This window comes from Pseudochaenichthys georgianus, chromosome 11, assembly GCF_902827115.2.
Source record: "Pseudochaenichthys georgianus chromosome 11, fPseGeo1.2, whole genome shotgun sequence".
Lineage (NCBI taxonomy): Eukaryota > Metazoa > Chordata > Actinopteri > Perciformes > Channichthyidae > Pseudochaenichthys > Pseudochaenichthys georgianus.
The window spans coordinates 26465914-26489902 of NC_047513.1; the positions used below are offsets into that span (position 1 = coordinate 26465914).

The following is a 23989-nucleotide window of genomic DNA, read 5'->3' on the forward strand; positions in this document are numbered from 1 at the left end:
TGATGCAAGGACTCTTAATTTGGCAGTGTCTTTGCGACAAGCCATGTATCACCGGCACCCATGTCTGTCTCTAAGTCCCCGCTAACTGAGGGCTTTGTGACAGCCACAGAAAGGGCCCGCTCGCAAGGTCGGGCCCTGAATGTGACAAGGCAGTGACAGAATCAGTGACGGATTGACTTGTGACTTTGTTTTAAATGAGCAGAGAAAGAACACGGCCTTATTTTGTAGACATTTATGAAGGGATGAGGGGGGTTGCGAGTCCCACAGGAACCCTTCTCCAGTTGTTAAAAAGAGGGAGAAGTACATTTAGCTGCCGCATGAATAAGCAGGCGAGATTTTGTCCCAGCCACACGCCTTAAATCTCTCCGCTCGAGTGGTGACATCACATTAGCATTGGCTTTGTTTCCATACAGATGATGACTCTGAGATGCTTTGTGTGTGCCTCTGTGTGAGTGTGGGGGGGGTTGTGGGTCTAGTTTTATGGCATATTATCCTCACTGTGATGTGGAGACATAAGAAGCTTAGGGATCTTTTTGTCAATCAAATGTATCACCCTACAGCATTCTAGACATATTTGGTGAGACATTACATTACATTGCATTTAGCTGACGCTTTTATCCAAAGCGATTTACAATAAGTACATTCGACCAGGAAGACACAACCTTGAAGAAAACAGAATCATATAAGTACATCAGGTTTCATAGAGCCAAGCATTTCAAGTGCTACTCAACTGGCAGTCCTTTATTAGTATATAAGTGCTTTGTTAGTAATTCTATCGCTCGAGGTGGAGTCGAAAGAGATGAGTTTTCAGTCTGCGCCGGAAGGTGTGTAAGCTTTCTGCTGTCCTGATGTCAATGGGGAGCTCATTCCACCATCTTGGAGCCAGGATAGCAAACCCACGTGTTTTTGCTGATGGGAACTTGGGTCCCCCTCGCAGCGAGGGTGCAGCGAGTCCTTTGGCTGATGCAGAGCGGAGTGCACGTGCTGGGGTGTACGGTTTAACCATGTCCTGGATGTAGGAAGGGCCAGATCCATTTGCAGCATGGTACGCGCACTCCATGTACTTCCTCATTCTGCTTCAACCATCTCATTTTAGCTTAGCTGGACTATCAGCTTTCCTTTAAGAGCTAGAGAGTAGTGGATAAAGAAAGCAGGAAACTAGCTAAGGAAGGGAAATTATATAATCAGTCAAAGTTAATGATTTTCACGGTCACCGCCTTCTTTGGATGACTCGTGTCTTTATTTGTCTTTCAGCGATAAAAGGCAAGAGACACAGGACAGAAAAAACACACTCTGACACACCACTTATAGGGCCGCTGCCTGGCAGGAGGCCAAGAGGAGGATAGGGTTACCGGGGTCTCCTCTTCTGAGTGGAGCAGAGATTAATTACCTCAGCCCTTTCCCCCCCTCTCACTTGTATTCTTCTTTTCCTTTCATCCTTTCACTTCCTCTCTGCCTGCCTACTGGGCCACACACAGAAATGTACCAGGAGGTCAGTCGTTTTAGATGACTGTTGGATCGCTTTTCATTCTATGTTGCCCGCACACATTTATTCAAAGCTGAATTCAGAGCTTGGGAAGTCTCGTACTGAAACAGATCCGCTGCTTAAAAAACACTTTGTGGTGTTATTATGCAGTAAGTTGTAAATGATGGCACCACGGGTCAGCGCTCCACTGGAAGGTATATATTAGAATAGGTATTTGGGGGTGATTAAGCTGTGCTGGCCAGCTTGGGAGCATAAGAATGAGCAAGCTTTTAGGTGCATTAGCATACAATGGGTTGTTTTTCGGATGTGGCAAAGGCAATCTCATGGAGCAAAACTGCAAACTGGTCCATAAAGGCTGCGTGGATATTATTTTAGAAGCCATTAAGAGTGTTGGCATCATAGTACAGATGCACTTGTGTTTCACGGTATAGGCTAGACAGCAACTGTTACACACTGCCTTGTTCTGGCATTGTAAGGTTTGGGTTTGTATCCGAGATCCTCAAGATCGGTGCTGGAAGCAGTCGTAGCCTGATATTCTGTCATGAATTTTAAATGTACATTCTGCACCATAAGGGCCTCTTCCTCTCTAACTCTGTCCCTTGCTCCTCATCCATCCCTCATTCTCCCCTTCCCTAACGCTCTCCATCTGGTGCTAAACTGACATGGTGCCTCTTCTCCTGTGTGCTCCCCATCCATCACCATCTCTGCACCACGGCGGCCAGCAGGAGACTGGCTCTAATGAAGCAAATGTTTATTTCCGGAGTGTGTCTCCTACTTCATTTGGATTGGGCTCGATAGATGGGGTAGATGAGGACAGGAATGGACAGAGAGCAAAAACTCTGCTTTCAAAATGGTTCCCTAGTGTAAGAGCGTGTTATAGCGACTGAAAAACACAAGAAACGTCCCCTTTCATCCGTCCTGCCTGTAACTTTGAACAGATAAGCGTCATGAAATCATTACTTCCAGGTTAAAACGTTTGATTTTAACACAATATGTTTTTAATAATCTGGCTTCTTTGAACTCTTCCCCCCTCTCCAGTTGTGAACTGCACAGAGCCGGGTCACGTGGAGAATAGCATCAGGCAGATACTGGCGAGCGGGCCGCACCGCTACAGCTTCCAGACCACTGTGTCGTACCGTTGTAACCCCGGATACTACCTGCTGGGCACCAGCTCCCTGTCCTGTCAGGGGGACGGGACCTGGGACCGCTCCCTGCCAAAATGCCTATGTGAGTATCTCTGGGGTTGGTTGTAAGTGAAGCACGATCAAATTGTATAAGAAGATAATGGTACAACTGTGTACACTACCCAGATAACGTCTACTCCACCTGAGTCTGCAACTTTTTTTTTAAGTTTTGAAAATGGATTATCAAAAAGCAGAATTAGTCATCCTAGTGACTTATTTTACATGTACCTTTTTTTAAATTCAGATAATACACTTAATGGCCTTGTTTTGCATTTGTAGCCTAAAGAATCCCATTGTGATAAATAACTAGCAGTCTTACCCCACTAAGTTGGATAGGTTTTTTTTATGAAATATAGTCTGATACTGTGAAATGTACAACCACAAATCCAATGTCAATCAACAGTATTGCACTCTATGACTTCCCTAAAACAAGTCAATCAATTGAACATGTGGTTAACTGTCTCGTCTCTCTGCTCTGATTGGACAGTGGTGCTGTGTGACCGCCCCAGCATGCCTCCCTACACCCAGATCTCAGGCGACCGTCGGACAGTGGGCTCAGTCATTCGCTACACCTGCATTGGCCAGCGGAGCGTCGTCGGCAACACAACGCGGATGTGCCAGCTGGACGGCCAATGGAGCGGCTCTCCGCCACACTGCTCCGGTATGGAAAACTACACCCAGATTGACCGTCTGCTGTTTGGAAAGACAAAACTAAAAATAACCCCATTATGTGAAAGCCTTCAAACTTTATCTTAAGCACATTTTATTTGAAACTATGTGCCGGTGAAGCACTTTTTCTCATCCTCTTGCTAGCTCCTTGCTCATAAAACGTGATTAATTCAGGTGTAATATCACCACCAAGTCACAGTGATGCCCTCATAATGCCAGGTTCAGCAAATAAAGACTTTGGGTGGCAGCTGTTTGCAGGTAATGAGCGAAGTAGGTGGACCAAAGATGGAGCTGCCTCTCTGATCCATTGGCCTCAAGCATAAAGAGACTGTCCTCTATTAAACCGCTTTAATCTGCTCATATTAGACTGAGGAACAGGGACGCCCACCTCGGCTTGGTTATGAAGCCCTACAAAGACATCGGCCCCCATCTCTCTCCTTGCAGGGAATCTCTTCAGATAGCCTAGTTCACATGAGAAAAGCCATGGGGGTATATACTGTACACATGCAAATACAAACACATTCAAAAAGAAACATACACAAAGACAGACATCCATCCATCTTCTCCCGCTTATCCGTGGTCGGGTCGCGGGGGTAGCAGTTCCAGCAGAGAGCCCCGAACTTTATTTTCCCTGGCCACATCAACCAGCTCTGACTGGGGGATCCCAAGGCGCTCCCAGGCCAGCGAAGAGATATAATCCCTCCACCTGGTCCTAGGTCTACCCCTCGTTCTCCTCCCAGCTGGACGTGCCTGGAACACCTCCCTAGGGAGGCGCCCAGGTGGCATCCTTACTAGGTGCCCGAACCACCTCAACTGGCTCCTTTTGATGTGAAGGAGGAGACAAACACAGACAGTGACACACAAACTAGAGCACAAAGAGAGCTGCAAGCTGACAATAAAATAGCATGCTGACAGTTTACTGACTTTCACATATGTTTCAGGGATAGGTAGTGTTTTCAAAACAGGTATTAAACACAACCAGTGTTTTTATAAAGCCTGACATTTTTATCTATGAACTATTAAAGAGATGTTCACTAGTACTTTTTAAATTAGGAAGTGTAAGGGAATAATTGTAGCTTTACTAAGATATTTGACCTTTCAGCCTGTTGACGTTTTATGACCAAGCCGAAGTCTGTTATCTGTCTTAAGGAATGGGAACGGTCAGCTGTGGCTGACCTTACCAGTTTAATGACCGGTCAACTTTCGGTCACAAGAGCCCTAGAGTCAGATAAAGATAATTCAGTGCTTCCCGGTGGACACACATGCCTTCCCCAATGTGGGGGTTGACTCCCTGTAAGCTGGTTAAAAGGTCTATTAGGATGATAGGCGGATTCAGATTTGACATGGCAACCCACCCGTGCAGTCAGAACCTTTGACTGTGTGACTTGTGATGTGAATTTCTCCGGCCGATACTTGTATTAAATCTCAGTGTTTGACATCAGAACTCCTGCTCGTCCCGTGTCTCTCTGAGTCCTGACTCTCCATTGCTACAGAAGTTTCCCTTACAGGAAGGGCAGCAGTATTATACCGTTTGAAGGGTTTAAAATATCAATATTATGTTTTAAAAAGAAAAGAAACAACTCTTTCTGCAATGCTGTAGGAAGTACATATATAATCTACATGTGAGCAATGTTTTTGCCTCATGATTACATTTGCATTTGTTTATGGATTATTTTCCAGGCGATTCTGCGGGGCTGTGCGGAGATCCGGGCACTCCCGTGCACGGTATCCGTCTGGGGGAAGTCTTCACGGTGGGCAGTGCTGTCCGCTTCAGCTGTGAGCCCGGCTATCTGCTGAAAGGCTCACCAGAGAGGACTTGCCTGACCAATGGGACCTGGCTCGGCACCCAACCTGAGTGTCATGGTGAGAGTATATGGTTACTGTGTGTGTTGTATTTGTATTTCTTCTATGTCATACATTGACTGGTAGAAGGGGATGGTGGATCCAAGTTTTAGAATCAGGGTTCAAAACATGTTATGCTATTATGCTAGGAGAGCCGGGACTGGTTTCAGGATAATGAGTATGGGTTTCAACCTTGCCTCCTCACTTCTTTATCCTCACATCGATACTGAAGCGGTCATGGGAGTTATGCCTATAATCTGCATGTGTTTCCTTTTCTTGGTAGCTGTGGGAATATTAAGTACTGAGATCTGTGCTCCTGGCTCTAAGTCCTTACAAAACCTAAGCAGGATATGTACGCACACGTGGTGGTAAGTCAAGGACATTCCTATTTAGTGTTGGAGTACAACCTTTAAGGCAAAGGTTAAGCATGCTTGCTATCAAGGAAAAAAGCTTTGAGTAAAACAGCTGCATTCAGTTGATCATAATGCCCTCTCCAATGTATTGTGAAAGTATTCTGGTCACGTCCAACTCGAGACCCCAGAGCAGACGCAGAAGACTTTGGAGAGATTACATATCCCATATGGCCAGGGAACGCCTTGGGACTCCTTAAGAGGAGCTGGAGGACATACATGGGCAAAGTCATGTATGAACTACTGATTACATTGCCAATACTGGAACCTAAAACTGGATAACTGTTGAATAATGAATGGATGGAAGACTTCTTAGGAGCGGTAATGAATGAACACAATGTCTGAACATGTTAGTAACGCCAGCTGTTGAGTTATGATTTTGCAGTAACTAAAGAATAACTAAAGTTCACTGAACTTCTAATGAACCATTGGCATGAATACAACATCTGCCTCTCATTTCCATTCAGTAACTTGTATACATGTCAGTCTCTAGTGTCTTTGTGTATCCTTTCATTCCTCCACTAGAATTGTTTTAAATAATAATATTAGGATTAATATAGGCCAACATGTTTTCATTGTAGCCAGATATTTTGCTGATAAGTATTGATATCATCATCTCTAAATGTTAGTGTCTTTTCAGAGCGAGCTTATCTCAACAAATCCTATCAGTGAATTGCATATTTCAAGCTTTATATTGTGGCTAATAATGTAGTCCCTGATTGTGGAATTATCTTATGCCTTTGAAAATGTAGTGAAAGGCAAATTGCTCATTTGCATGTGTGAATTTGCAAAAATGTAAAACAGTGATTGAGCAAAAGAGGATGTGCGAAATAACAGTGAAGTGATCAAACTACAGAAGGTTCTTCTTTTCCTTTTTTTCCCCGTTTGTAACATCGCCTCCAGTCTGCTGTGTGTAGGGAGTGTGCGTCTGATTGGTATTGGTCTAAAGGGCTGATAAGATCCATTATTATTGCAGAGAAAGGACAGACATTACGAACAGTGAAATAACTATAAGGGTGCAATTATCTTTCTACTGTCAAACGTCTTTCATGCAGCAGTAATTTCCAACATTTTAACTCCTAGCAGCAATAACATATAAAAAAAAAACATCGATAATCTTGCTGTATTCCACCTTCAAGAGGGCCAATTTATCTGCAGTTATATTGTATTTCTTTGTCCCTGACCTTGCTTACACTCCAAACACACACAACCTCTACCACAAAGTACCTTACCACCTCCTCTCTCCCATGCATCACGCTGCCTTACTCCCTCTCTGTTGTGTGGTTTGCCGACGAGCCGAGGTTCCCCACCTGTTCTCGGTTGGCACAGACTTCAAGGGCCAGGCCACATCTGGTCATTACGGGAGGGTGAAGCCCACGAGGCTCTGAGGGCCCAGGGCAAGCTGGAAACTGTAATGAACAGAACCCTCGCTGGTGGCTGGACAGACACCAGGGGACATAGTGAGCAAAGGATGTGCCCAGCAAAGCAGAGCTACTTATGGAGTAGGACGCAGGGGAAGACGGGGTGGCGGTAGAGTGTGTCCATGAAGAATAGAAGTTAAGGGAAAACCAACCGTGTTAGGAACGCATAGCACACATAAAGGATTGAAAAATGAATGTATTAGAAAACCAAGCTCCATCTGGTCAAATGTACAGTATACGTTTTATTGAACTACATACACAGAACCAGGTAAAGTGTTAATCAATTGGTACAGGGTCTTTTTGGAGAAATAAACCTTTATAAATCCTTATGAAATATTTGAGTTGGAGGTTAATTGACTTCCGGTAATCGCTTAAAGAGTTTAAAGAATACTTTCACTGGTAAATAGCTATTAATTTCCTTGGCTTATGAGCATACCTCTTTTCAAATATGATCAAAGGTTGGTAGGTGGACAGGTTGATAGAGAGATTAGTGAATGGAAACATTGAGTCAAATGAGAAGTGTATTTTATCTGTTGGTCTTACTTTTTCCAAAAAATGTTCAGATGAAGTTTCCAACACTCCAAAAAAACACACCACACACACACACACACACACACACACACACACACACACACACACACACACACACACACACACAACTACTGTGACTTAATAATACCTAATACTCTGCTTCCCTCTTGTTTTCTCTTTTGTCTTCAGTGATGTCCTGTGGAAACCCGGGAACTCCAAGGAATGCTCAGATCCTGATCCATGATGGCCTAACCTTTTCCAGATCCATTACCTACTCCTGCAGGGAGGGCTACTACTCCACCGGCCTGCTCAGCAGACACTGCACCGTTAACGCGACCTGGACCGGCAACATGCCCGAGTGCTCCGGTAATTAACGGCTCCTCCAGAGAAAGAACCAAAGTGTATCTTTGTATAGTTGGAACGCTTAGATTTCCCCCTCATGGACATATAAGTTCATGCTCCAGCTGAGGAGGCTTTTCTCTTTCCTTTTCTTATAACATGTGTGAGTTGTCCAACTGATGGCCTCTCATGTTCATTTGTACTATAACTCTAGTTTTAAATGTGATGAATGATTGTGAAATCAGTAGGATACATATCTAGACCTCTTATAAGATGTGAGTACAGGTAGTAAAGGTACCATGATACAAGAAAATATGAAAGAAATTCTAGTTTCTTTTGTGTAACTCATTACTCATGCGGATCTCTGGCTCAGTGAGAGAAATTGGTTTGAGGCCTGTTCCAGTCCGCTGGCACAGGCCTGACTGACAGACGTTATCCACTTGTTTCACAAAAGGCACTCAGGTGCTGTACAGAGCGGAGAGACCCCGGCAAATAGAGGTCACCAAGAGAAGCAGTTTCTTCTGAATGGGGAGGATAAACCCTAAGCACCACCATCATGGATTTCAATGCACTGTAATCCATCCAGGAGTGAAAGGCTATATGTTGTCGCACATTGGTAGAGCACCTTTAGTGAGGATAGGATATGTGAATAGGCCCACTCTGGGCTAAATGATTTCTTCTGCTCTGATTCAAACTGTATGCTAAAAGAGGATTTACCTCATTACCTGACATGGGGGGCTACAACAAGTGCTATGTGGGTAGCTGCCTTGCTCTATTTAGCTTACTGTAGATTGTGTATCCCTTTCAAAAAATACATTTTCACGGAGTTAAATATTTTTAGCAAATTAAGTCATGCTTATAATTATAATGTATATTTATTAGTGCTGTCAAAATTATCGCGTTAACGGCGGTAATTCATTTTTTGAATTAATTGCGTTAAAATATTTAACGCATTTAACGCATGTGCAGAATGGCCCGCCCCATACGTGCCACCAGTGGCAGCGCCAGGGTATGGCTGGGGTAGGCTACACCAATACCAAGAAATGGCTTAGCCCCACCATGAAAAATGATGTTAAAGTAAGCAAAATAAAGTCTGCCATGAGAACATCTTTGATAACGGCGTGGTGTTGTTGCAGGAAGTCCCGACGGAGAATACTTTTGATGTTAAGCTTTTCCAGAAGGCGGTTAGATCACCGGACGACAGAGTCGGTCTCCGTGTGCACAGACAGGGCTGCTGTTAACGTCGGTCTGTACAACGGACTTGTGCCAAAACTACGCCAACCGGCTGCGGAGGGAAACAGCTGATCACAACGTTCACACTCTGTGGTCACGAAGTACTCCACTAGCCCCCCCCCCCCCCCCCCCCCTCTGTCGACTTTCCTGAAGTACTCCCCCGTTGATAGAAATCAACACGTAATGAATTAAGACCCCACGGTTTGATGATTGATAGGTGTGTGGGTTGTCTTTCATTTTGACACGCAGAAAAATGTTATAATAAACATAGATACTGTATGTTAAATGGATATATCCGCCTTCTTTCATTTATCTTTCCATGCCCACAACAATATACAGAAATAAATGGCATATTTTGGACATAGTTCGAATGGTGATTAATCATGATTAATTAATTTTTAAGCTGTGATTAATCTGATTAAACATTGTAATCGTTTGACAGCCCTAATATTTATACGTTTTCTGAATTGTATTGCTTTATTTACAATAGGTTCACATGAAACTGGTTTTATTGGGTTTCTATGAGGACATTTTTGTTCTCTAGTTTTGAGTGTCTGTGGCTGTCGAGGACGCTTCCTTGGTAGGACATGTCTTCCGAGTCACTTCCTTCAGAAGCTAGGCAAGAATCCTTCCTGGCATTCGGAAAACGAAGAGTGAAACAGGCGAGCAAGTGTGCAGGTGTGCGTCATATGAGAGGCCGCCTTACATTTTCCGCCACAGATTTTGGGAAATGGGTCCGTGCGCAAAGCATTGTGGGGATTTTAAGACCGCGGAGGATACGCATGTGCAGCCTCGAAATTTCTCGCTACGAAGGACGTCGGGCTCGGTAGAATTCCAAGGAGCCTGGGCATTGGAACAGTCCTTATGCTTCGGCGGGACTCGATGGCGTAGCATCCTTGAAATAGTGGCTCTGGAGCATCCTTCCTTGACATTGGGAAACACCCGCTGTGTCGGCTACAACGTTTCTTACAGACTTATTATGGGAGCTGAATTGGATCTAACAAAGTTGTGAAAAAGTAGAGTAAATCATATTATTGTCAAAATGTGAGAAGATATGTGCACAAGGCATTAACACATCTATATATATTAAAACATTAAAAAGCCAAAAAGGTGCCAAAGAAAGTGATGCATAAGGGTTAAAAAACATTTGAATCCTATAATGTCATGTTCCAAAGCAGTGAGTGGCACTTTTCTAGGAAGTATAACAACATAGTTATACAAAAGGGGGAAATCATCTCACTGTATCTCAGCCCTGCAGGTATTGTTACAGGATACACAGTCCTAGAAAGGCATTATGGCTCCAGGCGACTCCATTCTACCAGCCCGCTGGGAAATCTCTAAGTGCTTGCTCAGTGAAGGGGAGACGATACACCTCAAAAAGGCCCGGTTTGCTCACCTTCTGGGGATTCTTCTAGGAATCTTGGTCATATGCATTTAATAATTCCTTGTTGTCCCACTGCAACATAGCACAAGTTGTCCTTCTGTGCCCTGGATGTTCTATCTTAGTCATATACACGGCTATGAAGCTGCTGAGTCACACAGTGGAATTCTCTCTGTTGTTCCTCAATCACACTGTTTCTCCCGCAGGATATTAAAATAGAATCAAGGAGAATGTGGTTTGTTTTTATGCTTAAGGGAGCCACAGTAGAGGGATACCCATCAAAGAGTTAGTCTCTCTGTACCCTAAAAGCTCTAAACTGGAGAAAATCAAAGTGCACTGATTCTTCATACAAAAGATTAAGTCATACTGTCAGGGATATCATTTGAAACAGAGATGCAGCGTAAGTCATATTTGGAAGCATGTGAAAATAATACACATATTATCCAAAAGTAAAGACATGTGAACTTTGCTTTTTTTTAGATTGTTAAGTTTTGTGTGTGAGTTAAACTGCCTATGTAATAAAACAGTTCATTAACTCTGAGCTCCATCCAGTGAGCCACTTTAAATAGTTTGTTTACTTGCTGGTATTTCAATCTAACTGTTTGATAACGATCTTGTTCTTTACTTCGCACAATCCAATGGGAAACTAAATCATCAGATACTTTAGCTCAGAGTAAAAAAGCAAACTGACTTTTCTTTTGAATGTATTTTTCATTCACCTAAACAAACCACAATGTCTGTCTGCGTTCATTTGATTATACTTCTGTATCCTGTTATGTTTCTGCAGTAATACACTGTGGTGACCCTGGAGTGCCAGCCAACGGGGTGAGGTCGGGCAATGATTTTACATACAACAACACAGTGAGTTACCAGTGTACTCCTGGCTTCACCATGGACGCTGACAGGGCCTCGACTCTGAAGTGCACCAAGGACCGCACCTGGAATGGCACCAAACCTCTCTGTAAAGGTAGAGTTGTGTAGAATTATGTAAATGACAATACAGTGATGTAGTACCAACATCTCTACAGTAGGTATACCTGTATTCATATCTGTGCCAACAATGTCTCTCTTAACTAAAAGAGAGAAGAAACAGCGTTGGTCAGATTCAGACCAGGCCCTTACGGTTATGACCAAGCGTTATCTAAATGATATGTTGAAATATTGAATAACCAAATAATTTTACAATTCATTAAAATCTTTGTAAAATAAAATAGAAACTGCAAAACACCCATTTAAATGTATGTTATTTTACTGCACCTGCATCTGAAAAAAGCAATGACATGTACGGCTAGATTGAGATGATAAAGTACACGAGTAATTATAGAAGGCTAGAACAAATTAATCTTGTACTTATATGTGGTCTAAAAAGCATCACATCATTCAAACCAGTATACAGAATCCATGAAGTCCTGCAATGTCTCTTTGTCTCCTTGCAGCGATCGTATGTGGTCCAGCACCGATCATCCCTAACGGACAGGTTGTCGGTACCGACTTCATCTGGGGCTCTAGCATCAGCTACTCCTGCAACCAAGGTTACCAGCTGTCCCTGCCCACTGTGTTAACCTGCCAGGGCAACGGCAACTGGAGTGGAGAGAAACCCCAATGCTTCCGTAAGTGGCACCACAGTGCAACACCCAATTACATTATACCGATAATTGATGTGTCTTTGGCTTGTCCTTTACCCAAGCATGTCCATAATGCATGTCCCATGTGTGACATTTCAACCCCTTGGAAGATATTGGATTTAAAAGCAACATGGTTACGAGGTCCTCTCTCATTTCCCATGTTCCCTTCTTCTTTATCTTTGCAGCTGTGTTCTGTGGCGACCCGGGGACGCCAGCCCAGGGGGGGAGGGAGGACCGAGGATTCACCTACCTCTCCTCTGTCTCCTTCTCCTGTGACCCTCCCCTCGTCCTTGTGGGCTCCACCAAAAGATATTGTCAGTATGACGGCACCTGGAGTGGCACACAACCCTCTTGCATAGGTACGCTACTTTACCATTACCATAACATGTCACTTGTTAGACACTTTTATCCAAGTGAAAAGAGGTGCCGCAGCACAGGCACAATGAGAAACATAAAGAGCTTTTTGAACATTAAAGCATGCAGACATGTCACAGTAGAGACACTAAATAAATACACACATGAACCTGAACATCAGCATGATAGTGCTCCTTTAAGGTGTAGTCTGACATGTTGTTAATGATGGAACACAGCACTTTGATGTACAAATCAAAGTAATGACTAACAGGCAGGGCTACAGTGGTTGTTGGCAACAGTGTGCATGGCCTGGGGCCTTGTTCTATAACCAAAGCACAGAACATAAAGCAATATATGCCTTTACTTTTATATAAGAGAGAAGCCTCTCATTGGCTGGCTTGTGTTCTGCCTCCTTATGTTCTCCCTTGTTGTCCTGATTGCCTTTCGCAATCAAGTACTAATGCATACAAAAGCCATTTAAACCAGCTAACAAGCTATATCGACTCTGTTCTTTCCCATTCTGATCTGTGTAATGAATGAACCCAACAGAGAAGGTTTACTCCACCTGTTTCAGAATACTCTTGGATGTAGACATATTGTGGAGAAACTGTAGTGCTGGCATTGCAAGACTGCACCAGGAGCACATGTTACCAAATGTGCAACATACAAGCGCTCATTTGTAATGTGAGATCAATTATTGAGGCCAACGCTGCACTTGTGAGCCATGCATGAGGACAATTGTGCCACCTTTTGTGTCTTATATGTAAGCAGAACTTTCAAAACATCTTTATGTAACTGGCAATATCAAACTTTTATTTTGCCTTTGTCATCACAAAATATTGTTTTGCTGCTGCAGTAAACATCCACCAAGCAATAAACCTTCTTAAAAATGGAAGAGCACAACCGATGACTTACAAGTTATACATTTGCAAGCTGCAGTAAGAAGCACTCAAGGAAATCACACTCTCTTGTCAGAAACAAATTTCCAATGAAGTATTGTTTCAGCCCTTTGGATCATTGTGGTATTTAAAGTCTTGAAAAAGGTGCGCTGATGACAACATTTTACCTCAGAACAGTTTGTTTAACATGAGTTAATTATGGCAAAAAACGGTGTGTTTATCCTTTCACCATAGTGCCTGTCATGTGAGAGGTCAACTAAGATGTAGTGGTCATGTAATCAATTTAAGATAATATGAATCTTACAACACTTTTAGTTGCTATAAAAGTACCGTACTTTTCGGACGATAAAGCGCACCTGCATATAAGCCGCAGCAGCTAAATTGTCCGTCTGTCTTGCTCTCGTTCTGTCTCTCGGTTCCACTTTTACTTTGGCGCGCTACCTGTCTCACTCTTTTCTGGCCTCCAGCTTTTCCTGCTGGAGCCCGCCGCTTAAAGGTGGCGTGCGCGGACCGGTCATAGAGCCCATAGTGTTAAAGGTGGTTAATTGTACCTGTAAAATCCATAGATTTAGGAGGTTCCCTAGTGGCCGTTAGCTGTACAAAAAAAAGGGGGGAAAAAGTTGCGGCTTATAGTCCGAAAAGTACGGTACTCGTAAGGTCTCTTGTGGCTTTTTGTTCCACCTTTAGATTATACAATGGCTAAAACAATCCTCTTGTGACAACAGTTCCATTCCTTCTTGAGTTAGTTTAACATTGAACTCACAGGAGGAAAGGTAATTTTCTCCCTGGCCTATTGCCAGTATCTTACCCTCTCCACTGTGGGCTGCAGTAAATAAAACATTCAGGCCCAACATTTGTTTGGTCTGATAACAGCTGACAGTTTATCATTGTGCTATTGGCTGGTCTGAGCGCGGATAAAGTGTTCAGTTCAATAAAATACTTTCTAGGAATTATCTATGCGAGTGTTTACTAAGAACGAATGCATGTGTATGAGTGCATGGTTGTCCTTCACTGCTACACTCAGTATTTCAGACAGATACAGTATGTGAAACGAACAATTCCCATGCTGTCTAGCTAATTCAGCTATGTATGTGTTTGTAGCGGATGCATTGTATAAAGCAAATACTTCTTCCTTTGATTTGAGTTGATCAGAATTGCTGTGCGTGTGTTTCAGATCCCACTCACACTACCTGTGGAGACCCCGGCTCGCCTCTCTTTGGAAATCAGAACAACTCTCAAGGCTACCAGGTATGAACAATGTGTTCATACCGCTTTGAATGCATGTATTGAACAGAAAAATCATTGTGAGCTTTTTATATAAGCATGAACATGCATTTGCTACTTTTAAAAATCATGATCTTTTTGTTTATATATTTTTATTTTATTCTGTACCTTTTATTTGCTACATTGTGGACCATGTTGAATAAAGGGCTAGCTCAGTATCACTGTTAGGAGAAAACTATCTTTTTAATTTTCATATTCAAACTGTGACACAGTCAGTGGCAGATCAGAGTGACTTGGATGTCCTTTTATCGTGTACAGATGCAGCAACTTGTATTCATTATAGTAAATCTGATAAATCTTATTGAAAATTCCATTGTTAATGTACGACATTTAAAATATAACAATTTGTTGAAATGTTTAGTTTTTTTATCAAAAGTCCACAACTAAAAACAAACATGACACAGAGAAAAAGCATATCATACCACATAATATGAATATAAAATGGTAATAACATATTCGTATCACATGTTTGGACTAGCAAACCCCCCAAAAATGTATTTCGCTAATCAAATACACTGCCTCTTCTTTCTGCACAATCCTCTTGCTGTTATGCATAATACACTTTTTCTGTTCCTGGTCTGGTTCCACATGCTCACGTGTGTCCTCTTCCAGATCGGCAGCATTCTGTTCTTCAGCTGCAGAAAGGGCTACTTACTGCAGGGCTCCATCTCTCGCACTTGTCTGCCCATCCTCACTTGGAGTGGTTATCAACCAGAGTGCATTGGTAAGTACACAGTCTGCCTATATTTTAAAAAAACATGAGTTTGCATAACTACAATTATAAGGCCTTTCATTTCCCATATATCTGTCCTTGACATGAAACCTCCACTTTTCATTTCACTTTCTCTTGTTCTTTCTTATCTGTTGCTCCTCTTATCCCTCTACCTTTCATCTACTTGTCCCAACCTGTTCCTTTATCTCTTCTTCTTCTTCTTCTGTCCCTTTAATCCTACTCTCCCTTCCTTTCTGCAGCCCACCACTGCAGCCAGCCGGAGATGTCGAGCCAGTCTGATGTGAGAGCCATCGAGCTGCCGTCCCTTGGCTACACGCTGATCTATACATGTCAGCCGGGTTTCTACTTGGCCGGAGGATCAGAGCATAGGACCTGCAGGTCTGATGGGAGCTGGACAGGGAAACAGCCTCTCTGTGAAGGTATACACATGTATACATTACATCCCTAAGGAAACATGGAGATGATATTAAATATGCAAACACATCAATTTCTACACAAAGCAATCATAGATACATGCACAGGACCTTATAAGAAGACAGACTGTCCCACACAGATGTAATAAACACTTCATCCCACATTTGTATTGTGCCGTGTCCATTAGCAGTCTCCATCGAAACCACTTGTGTCCGTACTGTGCAGACTTCAGCGGTGACTCATGGTGGGAAATTGGGGATGGAGCTAATGTTGATAAATAGCTGTGTTAACACTTGCTTATTCTCAGACACATGCCAGGGCAGGATGGCCCATCTATCACAAAATGGCAGAGCATGGAATTGCACACACACATACACACAGACTCAGACACACACTTTGAAACATTAACAAGGGTGAAGAACCTGATTAGGCCAATGCATCCCGTTGATTAGGTTAGCAGAAGTACCTCCTATAAATGGCGAGGCAGCGTTAACAAGATCTCGCAGACAAATAGACTGCCATTAAGACACCCCCAAGCATTGGCCTAAATACATATAGGAAAAAAATAGTCATCGAACCACAATTATCGAGGGTAGACAAATGCTTATAGCTTAAATAGAAAGACGTACTCAAGGGGGGCTTCCATACGATGGATCCTGTGCCGAGCCGTTGCTGAAATATAGAGGGTGATGGGTCTTTTTTAAGACAGTGCCATTAAGACTGCAGGAAAGAAACTTGTGAACTGGACTTACCGCATGCAGGATTTTAACAGCGCCTGTGGGTGCAGTGATGGAGGGGAAGCTCAAAAGAGTGGCAGGTGATAAAGTACACAACAGAGGGATGGTGTGTGTGTCTGTTTGCATTCATCCAAGGTGATGTTTATGCTCATAAACCACCATCAGTATACCTGTCTGTGTTTGTAGTTGCATGAAAACCCTCTTCGCTGTGTTTGTCTGCGTGGGTGTCTGTTTACTACTGCGGTGCAGTCCTGTGGCCCCGTGTGAGCAGTAAAGCATTATTAAAGTGCTTCCCCTCGAAGCTGTGAAACGGTGCCTCTGACGAAGCCCCACAGGGACCACCCGGGCTGCTCTTTGACGCTCCAGTCAAGTCCTGTCGCAGGCAGGCCTCACTCTGTCCACCGCATCGTTATTAGTCATGGAGCCGGACAGAAAGTGCTGATAGTGACGTCCTCCCACCTCAATTATCATAGGGCTGCTAAAAAAGAAAAAATGTCTATCTTTCAGGATAAACTTGTTCATTCGTTTTTGAGTTAACTCTGTTGTGTTGTGCTCTTCAGCTGATAATCGCTCAAGTGGTAACAGCCCAGTGACAGTGCAGGACCCACCCTCAAAGTTACCAGGTAAGACTTAAGCTTCAAACCTTTTTTCACAAGCTTTAACTTTTATTTGTTTCAAATTGTGTCTATAATTATTTGTCTTTGTTACTTTGTGGGACACTGTTGTAGATTTGACTTCTGTTAAGTAGATGGGGATGATCATCAAAACAAGTTAATGTTGTCTATACTTTGATTTAAATGACAGTAAGTGTTAGGATCCACTCTCACCGGTGCTAACTTACCCTATTATCTTTGTTCACTGACTCTGTTAAGCCTAAAGGTAAACAAACCACCGAAGTCGCTTGGCACCAAGGACTTTTTTGTTGGCTAAAATATCATTTTCTTTGCCACCTCTATCTCCACCCGTTGTCTCTTTTAGTCCCTGATGGGGTTTTCGCTAAGAACTCTCTCTGGAGGGGCTCCTATGAATACCTGGGGAAGAAGCAGCCAGCTATGCTCAGCATCACTGCCTTTGAGCCCTTCAGCAACCGGGTTAACGGGACGCTCATCGACCACAGCGGAGTGGAACTCAAACTGTCTGGTTGGTACTCCAAAAGCAGAAATCACTGTCAGACGTTCAACTCACACACATACACCTTCAACCTCATACCAGAGAGCCACTGGTTTTTATCCAAACGGACAATGTCAGAAAAATCCCAATGATGCAAGGAGCAAGGAAAACAGTGCGGTCTCAGCAGGGAGGAGATCAGTGCAGCAGTTACTGAACAGCTTTTATTTTTATTTCCTTGTGGCATAATCACCCTGCAGCTGTCGGCTTGGACACGTCACTGCATTGTACCTGGAGTGAAGTGTCCACAAAACTACAGTGTCGTTTTTTACAGCTACACATGTCCACACTGTGAAGTAATGCACAATATACAAATAACCTTGCATTATTATTAGGGCCGGGACTTTAACGCGTTAATTACGATTAATTAATTACACAAAAATTAACGCATTTTAATCGCATTTATTTTTGCACAGCGGAACGTTTCTCACTGGATGAGTTTCAGGCGTACCGATTATACTGGAGCACCAACTAACGTTCATGACTTCAGCATGGGACTTCAAACAACAACAAACCACGCTGATGAGACCGCTTTGGTCGGCCCCGTGGATGGGAAATGTTGTTTTAAAAAACGGACGGATGGAAGCGTCGATAAGAGCACGGGTGTGTGCAAATTATGCAATAAAGAATTTGCATATCACCGCAGCACATCAAGCCTAAAGTATCACCTAAATGCAAAGCATGTAGCAGCTAGCGTGGACGTTAGCCCGACTCCGAGTGCAAGGAACCACACCCTGACCCAACCCACACTCAACCAGATGACTGGTTTCAGGGCCAGGATAAGTAAGTCCACGTCTGAGAGAATAACCAGCTCCCTGGCTCACTGGATTGCACTCGACTGTAGACCACTTGGAGTCAAATCCATGTGAAAATTGCTTCTCACTGTTCTCAGGTCAAATATGTATATTTGATTAAAAATGCGATTAATTTCGATTAATTAATTACAAAGCCTCTAATTAATTAGATTACTTTTTTTAATCGAGTCCCAGCTCTAATTATTATAAAATCATACAGAATTAGTCTTCACCTTCCCAGATACTATTATCGATAGAATCGCCTCATTCTTGTCCAGAAACATAAATCACATCAGTCAGCCACACTGTTGCACAAAGTGACACTAGTTAAGCTAATAAATAGGTCATATTTTATTATTCTTGTATTCACTCTCCATAGTTCATTGAGAGCAAGCCCTCATTTACATTCAGATGTTACCCCTCTGGGATGGAATTTAGATGCTTATATTGCATCAAGATTGTTGTCATACTGTAGATAACTAAAAATGGCTGCTAGTGGAAACACAACATGATAAGGAAAGGTGATGCCGTGATCAGAGGATGTATCCGATGTAGTTTAAATCCCTGTAGATTTGTCCGATAATCCTTTTGAGTGTCTGTATTTGTGGTTTTTGCTGCAAAATAACTATTTCTTCTTGTAGGTACGTTTAAGAAGGAGGAGGCTCAGCTGCTGCTGCAGGTCCACCAGATCAGAGGCCCTGTGGAAATCTTTGTCAACAAGTTTAAAATTGACAACTGGGCCCTCGACGGACATGTAAGTGCAAGTCCAGGGTCCGGTTCAAAACAGCACCTCTCTGTGTAACGGCAGAGATGTCACATCACACACACACACACACACCTTTTATTGTGAAATATGCACGAGCACACATACACACTAACCTTGTCACTCTGAGGAGATGGAGGGCCCACCAAGAGTTTTCTCTTTAATTAAAATGTCAGTTAAATCATTGCCTGGTAATCAGGACTCGACAGACCCCCTCCACTCCTCTTCCCCTCCGTTATCCCCCCACCACAGCCACCTCTAATGCACACCCACTTCGGATATAATTAAAAAAGCAGGTCACAGTCAGTGTGTGTGTCCCACTGTGTAGGTTTGTATGCGTATGTTTCACAAGCCTCGCAGCACTCGAGTGTTTACGTACTAGCATGCTGCGCAGAGAGGAATACTCCTTTTGTGTAAAATGCTGGTGTGTGAGTAGCAGCGCGGCTGAGTCTGTTTATGTTTGCGCTCTTGAGCAGAACGTCATATAACATGTCAGCCATAAGAGCACCTCTCAGCTCCTTTGACATGATATTTCATTTCTGCATGCACCAGCTGCTGACACTTTGATGATACTCTCCTTTGTAAAGCCAGGATGTGACACATAAAGTGACTGTCTTCCATTCCTCTCTCCCTAGGTGTCCTACATCTCTTCATCCAGCTCCTTTGTGTACCAGGGATTTGTCAGAGGAAAAGGCTTTGGCCAATTTGGTCTCCAGAAACTCGGTGAGTGAGCCGTCCACTTGGATATAGAAACATCTGTGACCGAACGCTCTCTTTGGGGACCACTGTAGGTCCATGTTTTTTCCTTTACAGATTGATATCACTGTAATCTTTCACTTAAACTCTGCATGGCATCTGTATGCTTTTATAACATATATATGTACCTTCGTAGATGTGAAAACACTTGTGGCCAGTGTGGCTTTAAACTCAGCATTTGGCGCAATACAAAAACAGTTCAAACACCTGATAAATTGTCAGAAAATGATTTCCTAACACACTTCACCCACATGACACAGCTACAGAAAAGTTTTCTCTTGGAGTTTGTGGCTAGTGCATCATCGACGTGGGAGTTTTTGCCAAATCAAGTAACGCCATATCTTGCAGATTGTATATAGTGAATATGACCCTTTAATTGCTGTGTGTCGTTCTTTAGTTCCCTTCAGAGCCCTCTGATATGCTGTCTTACTGTACAGGTAGATATAGAAAATGTTTTCAAAAGACTGCTGTGGTTATTGGGAGAGGCAGACTTGGCACCGTCCACTCTGCGCCTGTTTCATCGCCTTGTTTTACATCAACTCCATATGACATGCTTTGAATATCCCACATAGTGCTTAGGAAATTGATTATTCAGAGAGAATTTTTAACACTTCTGGCACAAGAGAAAAGGCATGTGGGCGAGTGCTCCAAACATATGCAACACTGAGTTTTCAAAAGCCAGTCTGGAGCTTTCTTGACAGTCCAAAGTCATATCTACCCACCCTCAGCACGGATACAGAATTAACATCGATAAATCCTACCAATATTATCCTCCTCGCTACAGTGTGTATCGAGCCACTGCTTAGACCCCGACTCAATAGTTCTGCATGCTGTTGGAGTTATGTGTGTGTGGCATCATGTCCTTTTATTAACGTTAGTTTGATGCCCTTGCTATAGCAACAGCTCGCTCCCTACTCTTCTGAGCTAACTCAATGAGGCAACATGAAAATAAAATGATATATGTAAAGTTCTAAATATGTTGCCAGGCATTTTTATTTAGTGAACTTTTTTAAAGATAAGTGTTGGAAACAGATGGATGCTTTCCTTTTTATTTGATGTATTTGATGTTTGCCACTTCACAACGTTAGTAGACTGCTCCCAACCACTATTACGATCCAGATCCACGGTTTGTTTTTGCATAGAAAACATATTAATTGCACATCATTTAAAACTCATGCCGGATTAGACTGACTCCATATTGTATGTAAAGCAAACTGAAGATAAGAAGTGCACGTGCAAAAATAAATCATATTGGGATGGAATTGACCAGTGATTGGTGAAAGTTGTGTGAGCATATTGAATACTGCCAAAATGAGAGAGGTGCTTGAACAGCAGGTGCAAAACCCATCGCCCCCCCCTGCACACTGAGCAAACAGCTCTTTATTAATACAGAGGACTGGGCCTGGTGCCAGGACAGTCATGTGTATGTGTGTTTAAGTGTGTATTGGAAATAATTATTTTTAATTTGTCAAGATGTCCTTTCTTTCTTGTTTTGGTGGCGGTGTAACACTGCGTGTGTTTTCTTGCGTGAGAGTGTCTGTTTGTGTGCTTGTGCTCTACAGCGGGGAGTTGATTGGCAAACATCACAGAACCCCCTAATTGAATTCCTTCTTGTTTGTCACTCGTCCTTTATCTGAGCTTTTTTGGCATTCTGTGGCAAACAGGTGGGCTGTCACTCCTCCACTGTTGCTGTAACACACACACGCGCACACACACACACACACACACACACACACACACACACACCTGCATAAATTAGAGAATTCATTTGAAATGACTAAATGGCTGTCGGCATGTGATGCCAGTAATTAAGAGTCATTTTTAGGATGATGGAATTTGACGTTCCCAGGGGGTAAATGAAAAAAATGGTTGTTTTATTCCTGCTTAGTCTATTATATATAGGTGGAGCCTTCCTGGCAGCATTATAGATATCTTTTATTTTATTTGATTATGTTACTGTTTCAGTTTAATTTTCCTTAAGCGCTTATCTCAAGTTCTTGGCAGAAGGCAACGAGGATACTTTTCATATTGTTTAGTTAATTGTGTTATGGGATTTAATTATATTGTCTACTGCTGATATGTTATTGTACTGAAGTGATGCTAATTGAAGTGCTCCATGTCTTATCTCTTATCTTGCAGAGAGTTTAGATCCCAGCGGAGACAACACAGGATACAACTTTGCGTCCAACAGCAGCTCAGTGGCGGCAGCCATCCTAGTGCCTTTTATAGCCATGATCATTGCAGGCTTCGCTCTGTACCTCTACAAACACAGGTACGCTTCACACTGTTGCCATGGTTAACATCACTCGGCACCTGCTTACAACATTTCCTTGGTTTATTTTGTGTTTACAAGGAAGCATCTTAAGTCAAGTTTTAATTTGCCTCTGGAAAGCACGCTGTTTTCAGATAAGATTCTTGCTTGATTTCTCTTAGGATTATTTTGAGTTGAAAATCGATGTTTGTATCTGCCGAGGTATACGTTATGGAGAAAAGTCTTCTCACGGCCTAGAAAACAAACGGGTTCATAACAGCGACACAGGCAGCAATTCAGTGTAGCCAAATCCATACTGAAGCACTTGATTCAATATGGATGACATTTTTTTTAAATTATTTTAGTCTTTTGTAGTTTTTGATATGGGTCAGACAAAAAAAAGGATTTGAAGATGATACCATTTTATAGACTTTATTTCACTAGTGATCAGCAACTAACAGTGATTAGTTGCCGGCATAGTCTATAATATATCATATTGATTACACACAGTATATTTAGATATATGATGTATGATTTGATGTTGAATTTCCCACTTCTATGTGTACTGATTGTTTATTATATTGATCTGTGTGTTGCAGAAGAAGACCCAAAGTCCCCTTCAATGGTTACGTGGGCCATGAGAACACTAATGGACGAGCTACGTTCGAGAACCCGATGTACGACCGCAACATCCAGCCCACGGACATCCTGGCCAGCGAGACAGAGTTCACCGTCAGCACAGTGTGCACAGCTGTATAGCAACCGCTTCCTCCAGAGGTGAGCCGCAAAGGTCACATGGCTTTATTCATAAAGTAAGGACTTAGAGCTTCAAGGTCCACATTTCTCTGAAAGTAGATGAAGTTACCACCTCGGGGCAAATTACAAATCTCAGGCATCAAAAGCTATACAGATTCTCAGAATCCAGCCGTTACTAGAACGTTTACACCGTCCCTCCAGAATAGGATAGAACATTTGATTTATTTGTACTGCTGCCGCTCCTTTGATCTGCATCTCTCATATAAATGAAATCTGTTTTATTGATTTATACTTTATTAAAAAAGCAAGAATATGTATTGTTTTATTTAGTTTTCAACACTGATGAGAAATAACATGAATGCCTGTGTCTTCTCTTTTCTCTGTGATCTCCCTCATATTCATCTCCTTTCTTTTGGTTACCTTACCTTTTTTTCTCCCTTTATCCATCTTTCTTTTTTGCTTTAATGTGTTTCTTTTATTTTCAATCCTTTATTCCTTCTTTTCCATTCTCCTACCCTTGCCCTTTTCCCCTCACACCCTTTTAACCCTTCATACCTTACATCCATGATTCAGTTAGGGGAGGGAACGTGCACCACACCTTCGCCTGCCTGCCAGAAGAGGACATCCATAGTTCCTCGAGCAGAGGGAAAGACAAAGAATATTTGTATTCGCTGAAATACATTCAAGAAACATCTCCAGTGGCAAAGGCTCTTACGACGAGAGAAAAAAGAAACCATGTGAAGACAACGACTGTAACAATTGCCAACGACAAAATGCTTTTTGTAACTTTACATGGTTTCTTGATCAATTTCCATTTTTCGAGGAAAAAGCTTCAGCCGGCCGGAGAAACGATGGAAGCAAAGCTGTGATGACTTTTCTCACCGCCCTCCGCCTAAACCCAAAGGGAATTTTATGGTCAACTTGAAGTCTAGAAAATGTACCTGTAGCTAACAGAGAACT

General features: G+C 42.7%; 1 protein-coding gene across 1 annotated transcript in view; it reads left to right on the forward strand.

Annotated features, from left to right (window-relative positions):
• The window catches only part of csmd2 (CUB and Sushi multiple domains 2), a 280443-nt gene extending 257101 nt beyond the window's left edge, over positions 1-23342 (forward strand). Inside the window, 16 exon segments of the mRNA XM_034094476.1 lie at positions 2525-2713; positions 3158-3331; positions 5020-5202; positions 7733-7909; positions 11284-11463; positions 11933-12106; positions 12307-12480; positions 14549-14622; positions 15271-15382; positions 15631-15810; positions 17103-17165; positions 17521-17682; positions 19145-19257; positions 19902-19989; positions 22162-22294; positions 22873-23342. Coding sequence (XP_033950367.1) covers positions 2525-2713; positions 3158-3331; positions 5020-5202; positions 7733-7909; positions 11284-11463; positions 11933-12106; positions 12307-12480; positions 14549-14622; positions 15271-15382; positions 15631-15810; positions 17103-17165; positions 17521-17682; positions 19145-19257; positions 19902-19989; positions 22162-22294; positions 22873-23032 — 2336 coding nt within the window. The 3' untranslated portion in view covers positions 23033-23342.
• The last annotated feature ends 647 nt before the right edge of the window (positions 23343-23989 follow it).